Raw genomic sequence first — 13567 nt, 5'->3', positions numbered from 1 at the left:
TTTTTTTATTTCCTCTTTGATTTCTTTAGTGATCCATTAGCTGTTCAGTGACATATGTTTAGCCTCCACGTGTTTGTGTGTTTTTTTTAGTTTCTTCCCCTGTAATTGATTTCTAATCCCATAGCATTGTGGTCAGATAAGATGCTTGATATAATTTCAATTTTTTTTAAGTTATCAAAGCTTGATTTGTGGCCCAAGATGTGATCTGTCCTGGAGAATGTTTCGTGTGCACTTGAGAAGAAAGTGTATTTAGCAGCTTTTGGATGGCATATTCTTTAAAGATCAGTAAAGTCCATCTGATCTAATGTGTCATTTAAGGCCTGTGTTTCCTGATATTCTGTGTGGATGATCTGTTTCTTGATGAGAGTGAGTTATTAAAATCCCCCAAAATTATTGTGTTTCTGTTGATTTTTCCTTTTACAACTGTTAGTATTTGCCTTAGATACTAAGGTATTCCTATGTTGGATGCACACATATACATATATACAATTGTTATACCTTCTTGGATTGATCTTTTGATCATTATATAGTATCCTTCTTTGTCTCGTAACATTCTTTATTTTGAAATCTATTTTGTCTGATATGAGTACTGCTACTCTAGCTTTCTTTTATTTCCATTTGCATGGATACTTTTTCCTATCCCCTCACTTTCAGTCTGTATGTAGGCACCAGAAGTCTTACGTGAAGTCCACAACCTTGTACTGAAGCTAATAACTAAATATCACTGGCCAAAATTTTAAATGTATAGAATTCACACACATATATTTTTAAATATCAGCTTTTTTGATAGACACATTACATACATTATTAAACTGCTTCTATGTTGATGTTTCTTATCTCAACCTAGAAATTTAGGTAATAGCTACATTCATTGTAAGTGCTGAGCACAGCAAAAAAAAAAAAAGGGTGTTTTTAAAATAACTCAACCATTAGTCAAGGGAACAAAAGAAAATGTATTTGGCTACATTATTCTAATACTAGTTCTCCTGGGAACCAAAAGTATTTAAGTATGTAGTGTGTAGTTAAAGGTAAGCTAAGGAATCCAAGAAACTCACTCACCAAACACAGGCACAGAATTGGATCAGTGACCTGTGGCATATACCACAGTAATCTAGTAAGTAGTTTTTACTCAACTAATCCATCCTGGTACCTTAGCCATTTTCATAGTCTCTTTTGTGATTTTAAATAAGTAAAATGTGAATGTCACTATCCCAGGGACATATAATAGATACTTAGATACTTAAATTCAGAAATCTCTGGAAGGTAAATGGTAAACTGTTGATTGCTCAGTTGTGTCTGACTCTTTGCAACCCCAGAGACTAGCCTGCCAGGCTCCTATGTCCACAGAATTTTCCAGGCAAGAATACTAGAGTGGGTTGCAAGTCCCTTCTCCAGGGGATCTTCCTGACCCAGGGATCAAACCTGGGTCTCCTGCTGCAGGCAGATTCTTTACCATCTGAGCCACTAAGAAATCCTGAAAGTAAATGGTAAGATCTATCTTAATAGCTAAACAATAATTATCCCTAATTACCATTTCAAAAGGTGATATACATACCCTCTCATCAAAGTAAGCACCATTCCCTGAAGAACAAACAGATTGTTCATTTCAGAAAGTGCCTGGAAGTAGGGATTGACAGGGGCAAGGACCTATCTACTCTGACAAGGGGCAGTGTGAAGCTTATTTCAATAGTTCAGCAAAAGAAAAAAGGTATTTTCAAAATATGAAAATATGTATTTTTAAAATGTACTAGTTTTATGTAAAAAGTCATTTGCATATACAGAGATCAATGAAGCACTAAAGTGTATTTTGAGCATTCTAAAATTTAGGTTTAAAGAAGTTAAGATGTAACAGTCCAAAAAGCTGTTGACCCTTGCTGTAACTAAATCAAGAGAGAAATGAAGTCAACACCTCAATTATCCTTGGACCAAAAATCTTTAGTTCCCTAACGATACCACAAGATACTGGTTTTAAAAACCACTGGATTTCTTGGATTCCTTAGCTTACCTTCCTTGGTGGCTCCATGGAAAAGATTCTCCCTGCCGATGAAGGAGATATGGGTTCGATCCCTGATGCAGGAAGATCCCACATGCCACAGAACAGCTAAGCCTGTGTGCCACAACTACTGAGCCTGTGCTCTAGAGCCCAGGAGCCAAATCTACTGAAGTCCACACGCCTTAGAGCCCGTGCTCCATGACAAAAGAAGCCAGGCAATGAGGAGCCTGCACACCACAACTAGAGAACAGCGCCCCCGCCCCGCCTCACCACAATGAGAGTTGAGTCCATGCAACAACAAACACCCGGCACAGCCAAACATAAATAAAGAAGATGAAAATAAAACACATGCACAAGTGACTTGAAAACTTCATGTCAAATGTTGTTCAATGGACCAGCAAATTGCTCTGTACTAACAGATCATCTGTGCATATAAATAAACCACCATTCCACTACTGCTCCACTGTAGTGAAATAAAACCTACTTTTAAATTATTATTATTTTGCCTCACTGTGCAGTATGGGGGCTCTTAGTCCCTCCCTCCCCCACAACCAGGGATCAAACCCATGCCCCTGCAGTGGAAGCTCAGAGTTCTAACCACTGGACCACCAGGGGATTCCCAAAATTAAATTCCTTTGATACCAGAGTAACAGAATTAAAACTAAAGAAGCATTATAAATATCAATTCAAATAACAACTCTGCCAAAGAAACTAAATAAACTTAATGTTGAAGCAAATATGGAATTTCTACTTTTAAGATCCTAAGTCCTCAACAAGTAAAAGCTAAAGTATTCAAAATTACTCTTCACTCCTGTCTTGAACTGAAAAGACTTCAAATATTCCTTTCTAAGTGTTTATTGAAGAAGTTAACCTTCACTGTAAATTATTTCACAAAGAAAAAGTTAATTTCCTTAGCATTTTTGAATAAAATATTTTTATGGGGACTTCCCTGGTGGTCCAGTGGCTGAGGCTCTGCACTCCCAATGCAGGGGGCCTTGGTTCAGTCCCTCGTTAGGGAGTGTGATCCCACATGCCGCAATTACAGATCCTGCATGATGTAACTAAGACCAGGCACAGCCTCGATAAATAAATTTTAATTTTTAAAAATAATCTATTTTTATGAAAGAATGAGAACTACAACATCAATATCCACACCTGCCTTCCATCATTCACTCTCATGTGCACAGACTTCCAAAGAAAACAACCTGATTACAAGTCTTCATATGCTGTGCTGTGTTTAGTGGCTCAGTCGTGTTGGACTCTGCGACCCCATGGTCTGCAGCCTGCCAGGCTCCTCGGTCCATGGGGATTCTCCAAGCAAGAACACTGGAGTGGATTGCCATGCCCTCCTCTAGGGGATCTTCCCAACCCAGGGATCAAACCCAGGTCTCCCGCATTGCAGGTGAATTCTTGACCGTCTGAGCCACCAGGGAAGCCCATGAATACTGGAGTGGGTAGCCTATCCCTTCTCCAGGAGATCTTCCTGACCCAGGAATCGAACTGGGGTCTCCTGCGTTTTTTACCAGCCGGGCTACCAGGGAAACCCGTAAGTCTTCATATAAAACATCAATTCTTACTGCTTTAAGTGCTGATTCATTGGAAAAAAAGTTAATTAGAAAATTCTCAGTAATATCCCTCACCTATGCATTTAATCACTTCATTTTAGACAAAAACCCACAGAAAAGTAGTCCTAAAAATCACATCTTCTTCCCAGCAAAGATATTCTGTCGTCATATATGCTTCTACTACTCAAGAAGGATGAAGAGGGTACATCTTCATTTTTATGTGCAATCTCCCTCCAGTCAATCATGCTAAACTCTCACTTTAAAACTAAATTCCCTATGTATAACTGGAGCACTTTGCTAAACATCTGAAACACAGCACTGCAAATCAACTATATTTCAATAACATTTTTTTTAAACGAATTTCTTAAGAAAAGTTTCCTTTAATTCATTTGCCTATTTCAGGGAAATTTTAATTACTCAAAACAAATCATGTCTATTCTAAAAGAATTAGAACTTACACAAACAAAAACATAAAAAACACTAACATTTTCTTCCCAAGAATAACATCTCTCTCTAGATTTTTTTTTTTTTGGTCCGTGCCACACAAATTGTGAATTCTTTTTTTAATCACTGACTTAACAGATCACAGATTTAACAGATCACAGATTCACAGGTTTACTCTGGATAGAGTAGACAGGAAATGTTGAGCTGAAGAAGCAAAATTTAAGCTGAGTCAAAAGTGAGGAGCTAGTCAGGATGAAGCTCTGAGGGAAAAGTATTCTAGGCCAAGGGGGCGAAGGCATCAGACAGTACTTGGTTAAATGGAAAAAAATCTATATGGTTGGGGACTTCCCTGGTGGCCCAGTGGCTAAAGCTTCATGCTCCCAATGCAGGGGCCAGGGTTACGTCCCTGGTCAGGGAACTAGAGCCCACATGCCTCAGTAAAGTCAACGATCTCGTGTGCCACAACTAAGACCTGGCACAGACATAAATAAATATTTTAAATATATACTGTTGTTGTTCAGTCCCTAAAGTCATACTCGATTCTTGGCAACCCCATGGACCGCAGAATGTCAGGTTTTCCAGCCCTTCATTATCTCCTGGAGTTCGCTCAAATTCAAGTTGATTGAGTCATTGCTGCCATCCTACCAGCGCATCCTGCATTGACCCCTTCTCCTCAAGCCCTCAATTCTTCCCCATCATCAGGGTCTTTTCTATCGAGTCCGCTCCTCGAATCAGGTGGCCGAAGTATTAGAGCCGCAGCATCAGTCCTTCCAATGAATATTCAAGGTTGATTTCCTTTAGGACTGACTGGTTTGATCTTGCTGCCCAAGGGACTCTCAAGAGTCTTCTCCAGCACTACAATTTGAAAGCATCAATTCTTCGGCGCTCAGCCTTCCTTATGGTCCAGCTCTCACATCCATACATCACTACAGGAAAAACCACAGCTTTGACTACACATATATATGGCTGGAGCAGGGAGCCCAAAGAGTGGTAAGCTATAAAATGAGATTTCTTGACTAGCATTTGAAGGTGGTTATAAATCTATATAAAATCAGCCCTTCTTCAGACTATTTTTATAGACTCAAAACCAGCAGGTTAACTCCTCACAAGAAATTCAAATTAAAAAAAAAAAAAAGAAATTCAAATTAAAGCAAAGAAAAAGACAGAAGGTATTCAAATTAAGTAATATTATAATAAAGATTCAATTTCTTATTTAAAGGCCACAAAACTTAGAGAAAATTAAACAGAATCATTTCTGCATATTTTCCTAGGAGAGACTGAATTTCTGAGTACTTGGGTAAAACTTGATCTATGATCTCATATGAAAACTGGTAACAAGATGATTTTACATTTGTGGTCATCTAGCCATCAATATTCTTAGTCTCAGGTCATGTTTCATTACAGAATTTACCAGCATATTTGATAAAGCATAAATTACAAAAGAAGTCATTGGATATCCACTTTTTACATGTCATTTACTTAAGAAATTAATATATAATCCAGAACCTAGCAGCTTAGTCAGTTGTATTTTCTGATTCTGCAACCTGTGGCAGATGGTTTTCCTGGCATGTGTGACCCTGGCATTTTGCCCATGTTTACATGGACTGACAGGAGTTTAAGGCTGATGGGAGTAATTTCTTGCTTTTTAAAATTATTTATTTACTTATGGCTATACTGGGTCTTTGCTGCTGTGTGTGGGCTTTCTCTAGTTGCAACGAGCTGGGTGAGGGGGACAACTCTTCCTTGGGGCGTGCAGGTTTCTCACTGCAGCGGCTTCTCTTGTTGCAGAGCACAGGCTCTAGGGTGTGTGGGCTTCATTCGTTGTGAAGTGCACAGGCTTAGTTGCCCCATGCCATGTGGAATGTTTTCAGAACACAGATCAAACCTCTGTCCCCTGCATTTCCAGGCAGACTCTTAACCACTGACCCACCAGGGAAGTCCAACAATTTCTTTTATCTGCGATAATAAAGTCATGCTGGGCCTGTTCCTCACCTGTGTGTATATTCGGTTAATTCCACAGTCTTCCCATGTACATCCATAAAATAGCAAGGGCCCCTCTGAGCATGAAGATATGGCAAGTCATCTCAGGAGTAGTACATAAGCTCCATTCCATAAAGAGTGCTAGTAAACTAGTGGAAATTGTGATTCCATCCTTAGATTTTCTTTTCCAACCTTTCCTTCTATACTTGGAAATACTTTTGAAATAAAGTCAGTTTTGTTTGGCAAATTCAAGAGCATCCCTTTGAGACAAATGGATCGCAAAATCAGAACTAAAAAGCATCATGCAGTCAAACTTAAGGAAAACAAAAACAATTTGACCTCGTACAATGGTGTTAAGTAAAATAAGTTTACATGGTGGTACTATTTAGTGTCAGGCAATGAGCTGCACATTGTTAAAACTTTTCAAGTATTTCTGAAAGACAGTATGTCATTCCTTCAATATTTAGTTATTTAGCTTCCTTCTATCACCATATATTTAGCCAGATGCTCAGGAAACAAACATGAACAGGACACTTCACCTGCATCAGATAAATTCCCCAGAAATAATGCCAACACATCCTGAAAGCTAGAATCCTTGACCGCCTCAAGAAGTTAAAGACCCATCACTTGCACCCAGAGCTCCAAAAGGCTCAAAGTCAAGGTTGAGGCACCGAGGTAACTCAAGTTAAAAGCTGAGGTATTATAAAGTTAAAAGCTGGCCAAGTGCAGTCTCTGAAAAGAGTTGCCAACTGTCACCCACATCTCCTTAACCCGCCCCCTACCACTTCCCCGTCCTTTTTAATAGTTTTTAAAGGGAACTGTCCAAGGTTACCACCTGACAAGGAAATGCATTGATGTGGTATACCAATAAAATAAAATTGTATACTCTCCATATTTACAGAGTATTCCCATACGACATCTAAGTGTCGACAAAGTACCAACCAAGGCACATAACACATAAAATAAAACTTCCTCAGTAGGGTTAAAATATCAAGAAACTGACCGAAAGAGGAAGATATCTAACTTCCCAAAGCAGCAACCCCCAGGAAAGGTACTGGAACCAGCGGAAGTAACATATCCAGGACAGTTGTTTAAAGGCGCTCCACCCACCACCCCAAGGTAAAAGTTTGAAACGCCGTCTGACTACCCCACGGTGGTCGGAAACTTCCCTAAACTACAAGAGGCAAGCACATATCCTAAAACACCGCTCTCAGCCAACCCCAGGTGCCCTCAGGCCAGGCTGTGGCTTCCTCCCCAGGCCTTGCTTCCCCCATCTCACTCTCTTCTCCAGGACACTCACCCATCTCCCTGGGCGTCCAATGCTGGCCGGGGGTACTGGGGCCTCTCGGCCGCCAGGCTCATTCCGACGAACCTCGGACTTAGGCCTGCCCCAAGGAGGCCGGCGCGCCTCCCCTCCGAGACGGACCGCGACCCCCCGGCCCTCGGGCCCGGCCCTCACCCTCCCCTCTGGCCGGCCTCACCTCCTCTGCGTGCTTGCGCAGCGCCTTCTCTCGCTCGTACTGGGTGATGAGCTGCTCGTTGTCGTCCCGGAGCAGCTCCAGCTCCACCTGGTGCTCTTGGTCCTGCGCGAACACCGAGTCCAGGTTCTCCAGCACGGCTACCACCAGTGGCATCAGCTCCTTGACCACCTCCTCGTCGTAGCGCCCGATGAGCCGCTCGAACTCGCGGTAGATGGAGCCGGCCAGGCCGGACACCCGCTCCGACATCACGGCCCCGGAGCCGCCGGGCTCCTCCTGATACACCACACCGTCCTCCAGCTCCATGGTGGCGGGCTGCCCGCCGGCCGGGGGCGTCTCCGGCTGAGGGGGCGACACGGGCCCGCACGGGACGGGGCCGCTGCGGCTGGAGCTGGGGCTGGGCCCGGCGGGGTGGGGGCCCGAGCCGGAGGAGGGGAGGGGTGAAGCGAGCGTATTCAGCCCAACCGCCGCTGCACCAACTGCCGGGGCGGCCGGGCTGCGCGCGCCACACGTCACTGAAGGGGCGGGATCCGCCCGTGTCGGCCCGTAGGGCGGGACCCCGCAGGAGGCCAGGCGCGGTCGGGGGCGGGGCCAATGCAGCACCCTGCGCCAGCGGAGGCGGCGTTGCGTCAATACTGGGCGCCGCGCGGACGTCGTGTAAGCCAATGGGAAAGACTGCGATAGGAGGGTGGTGAGAAGTACCCACCCCAGGCGCGATTTGCGGGGCGAGCCCCAAAGGAAACAGAGGGTTTCTGGAAGAGTGATTAGCAGTCCAGACTAGCTAACATTTTATTAGTTTTTACAGCGCACAAAGGGTTTTCATATTTGGGCCTCGTCACAGGCTTGGTGCGGTAGACGTTTTGGCCTTCGTTTCACAGACGCGGAAAGTAGGCCTGGAGAAGTTAATGGTTCACTCAAGGTCACGCGGCTAGAACGGGAAGGAGGCCGATCAGGGACTCAAAGCAGTTCTAAGAATTTGAGAATTCCGGACTCAGAGTAGTGGAAAACAGGGAAAAGGAAAGCAACCTTAACGGGGACAAGGTCTGCCTCAGTAATAAGGTGGTCTTGAAAAGGAAAGAATTATTTGGGGTTAAGACAGTAAGGATAGCCTTAAACAGAGGACGTGCAGAGCATCCTGGAGAAGAGTAAAACAAACTCCACAATCGTGCACTTTCCCAAACACTAGTTTCTCTCCTCACGGACTACTTGGGAGAGTGGTATTTCCTGGCTCCAAGCACCCTCCTTTCCTCTAATCTCTAAGCAGGGCAGGCTAATGTGGGGTGGAGAGTAGAGGAGGAAAGAGGTGGAGTCACTGGGATGAGTAAGTCCGATGGTACGTGAGGTCTCTCGCCGGCTGGTAGAAAATCACATGTGAGGAATGACAACACCCAAACCTCGGGCGGGCTGAGTCAAGGATCACTTCCTCGTGTTCTGACCGCTGCAAATAGGGCAGAAAATACACCCCAAAGCCCCTTATCTCCGGGGCAGGTGACGGAAGAGTACTGTCGCCTCAACTCCTGTAATAGGGCCAGGGAAGGCAAGATTTGAGTAAAGAATGGTTCAGTGGGGAATCAGCTACCTCCCAGGATCATAAAAACCCTAAATTTGGTATTTACAAGTTTAAGTTCTCTAAGAACTAGTTCTCTAAAGTCTTCCAATCTGTACCCAACCAGAGACCCACAAAAGCAGTAAGGAGGTGAAAAACTTAGCCTTACAAGGACACACGTGATTGAATTTGTGGCCTGTACTGTCCCCCTTTCGCACCCTCACCAAGCAGTCACCCCTTATTGTTTGTGTCTATGTGTAGGTCTTAGAATTGCCGATCAGCTAGTTGGATATGTGCCCCAAAGACCCTTTCTTTTCTAAAGCTCGCATTTAAAAACCAGGAACTAATGTTGCTCTGGATCTGTTTTTTCTTTTCTTTTTCTCTCCTAAGAACTCTTACTTGGGCACCTATATTTATGCCTCTCTCTCTCTCTCTCTCTCTCTATATATATATATATATGTATACCTATATGTATGCCTCTGTTTTCCTAGAAGTCCAAAGAGCAGAAAAACTTAGGGCAAGACTTTACTTTGTCTTTCCACACTACTATCATACACATCAGAAAATTTAGAGGGAAAAAATTGGTATTCTGGTCTAAGATTATAATAAAGTCTTAATAGTAAGTGTGCTTAAGTATAAATTCAACATAGAAATATACGAGATACATATTTATATATTGCTTCCCAGATGGCACTAGTGGTAAAGAACCCACCTGACAATGCAGGAAACATAAGAGACACAGGTTCAATCCCTGAGTCAGGAAGATCCCCTGGAGAAGGAAATGGCAACCCACTCCAGTATTCTTGCTTGGAGAATCCCATGGACAGAGAAGCCTGGCAGGCTATAGCCTATAATGTTGTGGAGAGTTGGACAGGACTGAAGCCATTTAGCACATACACATGTACTAATTTTAAGCTTCTGCTAGCTCAGTGATCACATTTGTTTAAAACAACATTCTGCCAAATATCCATCAGTTCTTGAATTAAAATATTATTTATGCATATAATGAAATATTTATTATTCAACAACAAAAAGAAATGAAGTACGTATTACAACATGGAAATATTAAACCTTGAAAATATTCTAAGTAAGAGAAGCCAGTCACAAAGGACCACATGAAAGATCAGTGGTTGCCTCAGGCTGGCTGGTGGAACAAGGGAAAATAAGAGTGAATGCTAAAGGGCATGGGTTTCTTTTGGACCTAATGAAAATGTTCTAAAATTGATTATGGTGATAGATAATATACTAATATAATATATTATGATACTAATTATATATATTATGACTCAGCTGGTAAAGAATCCACCTGCAATGCAGGAGACCTGGGTTTGATCCCTGGGTTGGGAAGATCCCCTGGAGAAGGGAAAGGCTACCCACTCCAGTATTCTGGCCTGGAGAATTCCATGGACTGTATAGTCCATAGGGTCTCAGAGTCGGACATGACTGAGCAACTTTCACTTTTTTTTTCACTTTCTATACTAATATAGACAGTATACTAATACTCTGAATATACTAAAAGTCATTGAATTGTACACTGTAAATGGTTTAATTATTTATGTGCATGGGTGCTAATTCGCTTCAGTTGTGTCTGACTTTTTGCAACCCCATGGACTGTAGCCCATCAGGCTCCTCTTCCATGGGATTCTCCAGGCAACAATATTGGAGTGGGTTGCCATGCTCTCCTCCAGGGGATCTTCCAGACCCAGCAATCAAACCAGCGTGTCCTGCGGCTCCTGCATTTCAGGCATATTCTTTACCAATGAACCACCAGGGAAGACCAGTTTAATTATATAGTGTGTGAATTGTATTTCAATAAAGCTGTTAAAACTAAATGAAATTTATAGCTATAATAACTTTATTCTAACCCAATAGAATTACATAATTTAGTGTGACAAAGTGGAAAGAAAACAGTTTTTAAATTGGGAATCTTATACTTTTAGTATGGACTGGTCATTTTGAAGAACTTAGGCCAGAAACAAAAAGTTAGTGGTTAAGAATCCACCTGGAAGTTCCGGGTCAGGCCCTTTGCCGGCCTCCCTCGGCCCTCGCCATGACTAGCAGCGGTGGTGCTGGGTTGGTGACGGCAGCAGCAGCGAATCTGAATGCGTCCTACTTGAGATTTCAAGAATTTTGAATACTAAATTAGATATGGAAACTCTGTCTATATGTGTGCGGCTTTGTGAACAAGGAATTAACTCAGAAGCTTTATCATCAGTTATTAAGGAACTTCACAAGGCCACAGAAGCCTTAAAGGCTGCTGAAAATATGACAAGCTGACTTTCTGAAGAAATCTTGATGGGCTATGTCAAGCTGTGTAGGAAGATTGAAGATTGCATTGTAGTCAAGAACATAACAGTGAAATCACTGCATGTAGCAATGTGGAAACATTGTCCTTTTTAAAAGAATTATAAAGCCATGGCTTTATAAATCAGTGGAAAGTGGCTTACAGAGAAAACTATCAGTTGTGTTTACATCACATTTTTTTTTTTCTTTAACCACTCTAATGCTTTGGCATTGCTGTGTTCATATTTATGTATTCCTAATTTATAGCTCTGATAGCTTTAATTTTCTAAGCAGTCTGTCCATCAGATGTGCACATCTGCTGTGCCTGGGTGAACTATAGTGGAACCCATCAGCAGTTAATGTTGTAGTTAAGACTTGTTGACATTTCCATTATAAACTTAAATTTTGAATTGTTTATGCAAAATTACTGTGGATTTATGTTGTATTAGGCTGAAAGTTGACAATTTCCACCACCATGTGTGGATTTTTGATTTAGATTCATTATGCATATCAGAATCTTGTTTTTTTAAGAACATGGAAAACATGTTGTTAATCTGCTCTTAACAAAGAATATTTCTTTTTTTTTAACATACAGTTTGAGTGGCAGTTAATAGTGTGACCCAGATCATATTAATATTGATTAAAAAGCAAAACTTTTAGAAAATTTAGATTTTTAAAGGTAATGACAGTGCTTAGCTTGGTATTATTTGTCATTTGATTCATTTAAATTTAGGGAAGATATTAATTGAGAATGTTTCTCTAAGTTTTTAATTCATAATGAAACAATTCCAACATGAAAAGTCTTTTTACTTTTGTTAAATAAAAATAATTTGAGTGCTTACTTAATAAAATACCTTGAGTGGTTATCTAGTAAATCACCAAACAGGTGGTGACATTCAATAAATAATGTTACTATTTTCTGAAGGAATAAAGATTTCCAGTCATTAAACAAAAAATAATCATATTTTCTGCATCAGGAATTCTGAATATGCCTTTCTTAGATCTTTTTTTTTTCTTTTTTTTTTTCTCTTAGATCATTTTTGTGTGTCATTTTTACCCCGTAAGTTTTAACTAATTGAAATGATGGTTCAAAATAAAATTTAGAAAACTTAGGATAATATGGTTTCTGTTCCTCTAACAGAATCTCCATGAACTATTTTTTCCCAAGACTACTACAAATTGAATCTGATTTTTTAAGATTGTGTTAGCTTTCCAGTTAAATGATAGTACAAGCATATACTCTTTGGTAGCATATTTTGTTCTTCAAATAAACTAAAGTGATTTTAATAAGGCTTAATAATATTTAATGGCAACCTTCTGTTCTATTTTAAAAATCTAGTCTTTTGACCACATTGACTTTTGAATGGTGGCATCTTTACCAAGTACACTGAACGTCTGTTATAGGGAGAAAAGTTTGGGAGACAATAAAGGTTTTGATTATAAGTCATCTATATGATTCAAAAACATTGCAAATACTGCATGTTGTTACTTATATAAAATCAGAAAGAAAACACTCTTGTCAAACTCCAAAATTTGTATATACTTTTAGGTCATAGGAGTTAATAGTTTTATTTACAACTTTGTAGATTATGTTGTTTATGTATGAAACAAAGCAGGAAAATATATTGAGAAGGACTTCTGTTTACAGAGGACTTTAATGTGTTACATTTCTTAAATGTAAACGTGTATTTTCAATGCATACTTAAGTAATACTTAAGGAAACCAAACAAAGTAATGATACAGTTGCATTGTTGCACATGTTGTCAGTGTCTGAAATAAAACCATTTTGGTGATTAAAAAAAAAAAAAAGGAATCCACCTGGAAGTGCAGGGGATGCAGAGTTCAATCCCTGTTGAGGGAACTAAGATTCCACGCTCTATACAGAAAGTAAGACCACCTGCTGTAGCTACTGAGCCCGCTTGCCACAACTACAGAGTCAGCACACCACAGTGAAAGATCCCTGGTGCAGTCATGTAAATAAACACTTAAACACACACACACAAAGCTAATAGTCACGGAGTGCCTACTGGGTGCCAGTGGCTGTGATAAGGACTGTTAAGAACTGTGAGCCTCAACTTCTTCATCTGTATGATGAAGAGGTGTATTACAGAAACTAGAAAGATTTCTTGCAGTTAAGTCCTATGATTCTGGTTTGTAGGTGGGAATGAAAGACAGGAGAGAGGGCCTTGAGACTGAGTCCCTTTAGTCAACTCCTAATTTTGTAAGTGATAATACTATTTTCTATACTCAACTACCTGGAAAAATTCCCAGCTCCCAC

At 41.0% G+C, this 13567-nt stretch overlaps 1 protein-coding gene and 1 pseudogene across 6 annotated transcripts in view; one reads left to right on the top strand and one right to left on the bottom strand.

Annotated features, from left to right (window-relative positions):
* Nucleotides 1-7944, bottom strand: part of SPAG9 (sperm associated antigen 9) — a 152026-nt gene extending 144082 nt beyond the window's left edge. For all 6 annotated transcript variants that reach the window (XR_009491559.1, XM_005220611.5, XM_005220615.5 and 3 more), the window contains exon 1: nt 7464-7944. Coding sequence is in view for 5 of the 6 variants with exons in the window: in XM_005220611.5 (XP_005220668.1) it covers nt 7464-7766 (303 nt within the window). In the remaining variant the exon portion in view is untranslated. The remainder of the gene's footprint in view (nt 1-7463) is intronic.
* Nucleotides 7945-8003: 59 nt separating this feature from the next.
* On the top strand, nt 8004-12245 carry LOC132343057 (mitotic-spindle organizing protein 1-like; annotated as a pseudogene).
* The last annotated feature ends 1322 nt before the right edge of the window (nt 12246-13567 follow it).

The sequence above is a fragment of the Bos taurus genome, chromosome 19 (assembly GCF_002263795.3).
Source record: "Bos taurus isolate L1 Dominette 01449 registration number 42190680 breed Hereford chromosome 19, ARS-UCD2.0, whole genome shotgun sequence".
In the NCBI taxonomy this organism is placed as follows: domain Eukaryota; kingdom Metazoa; phylum Chordata; class Mammalia; order Artiodactyla; family Bovidae; genus Bos; species Bos taurus.
This window is presented reverse-complemented; position numbering and strand designations above follow the sequence as displayed.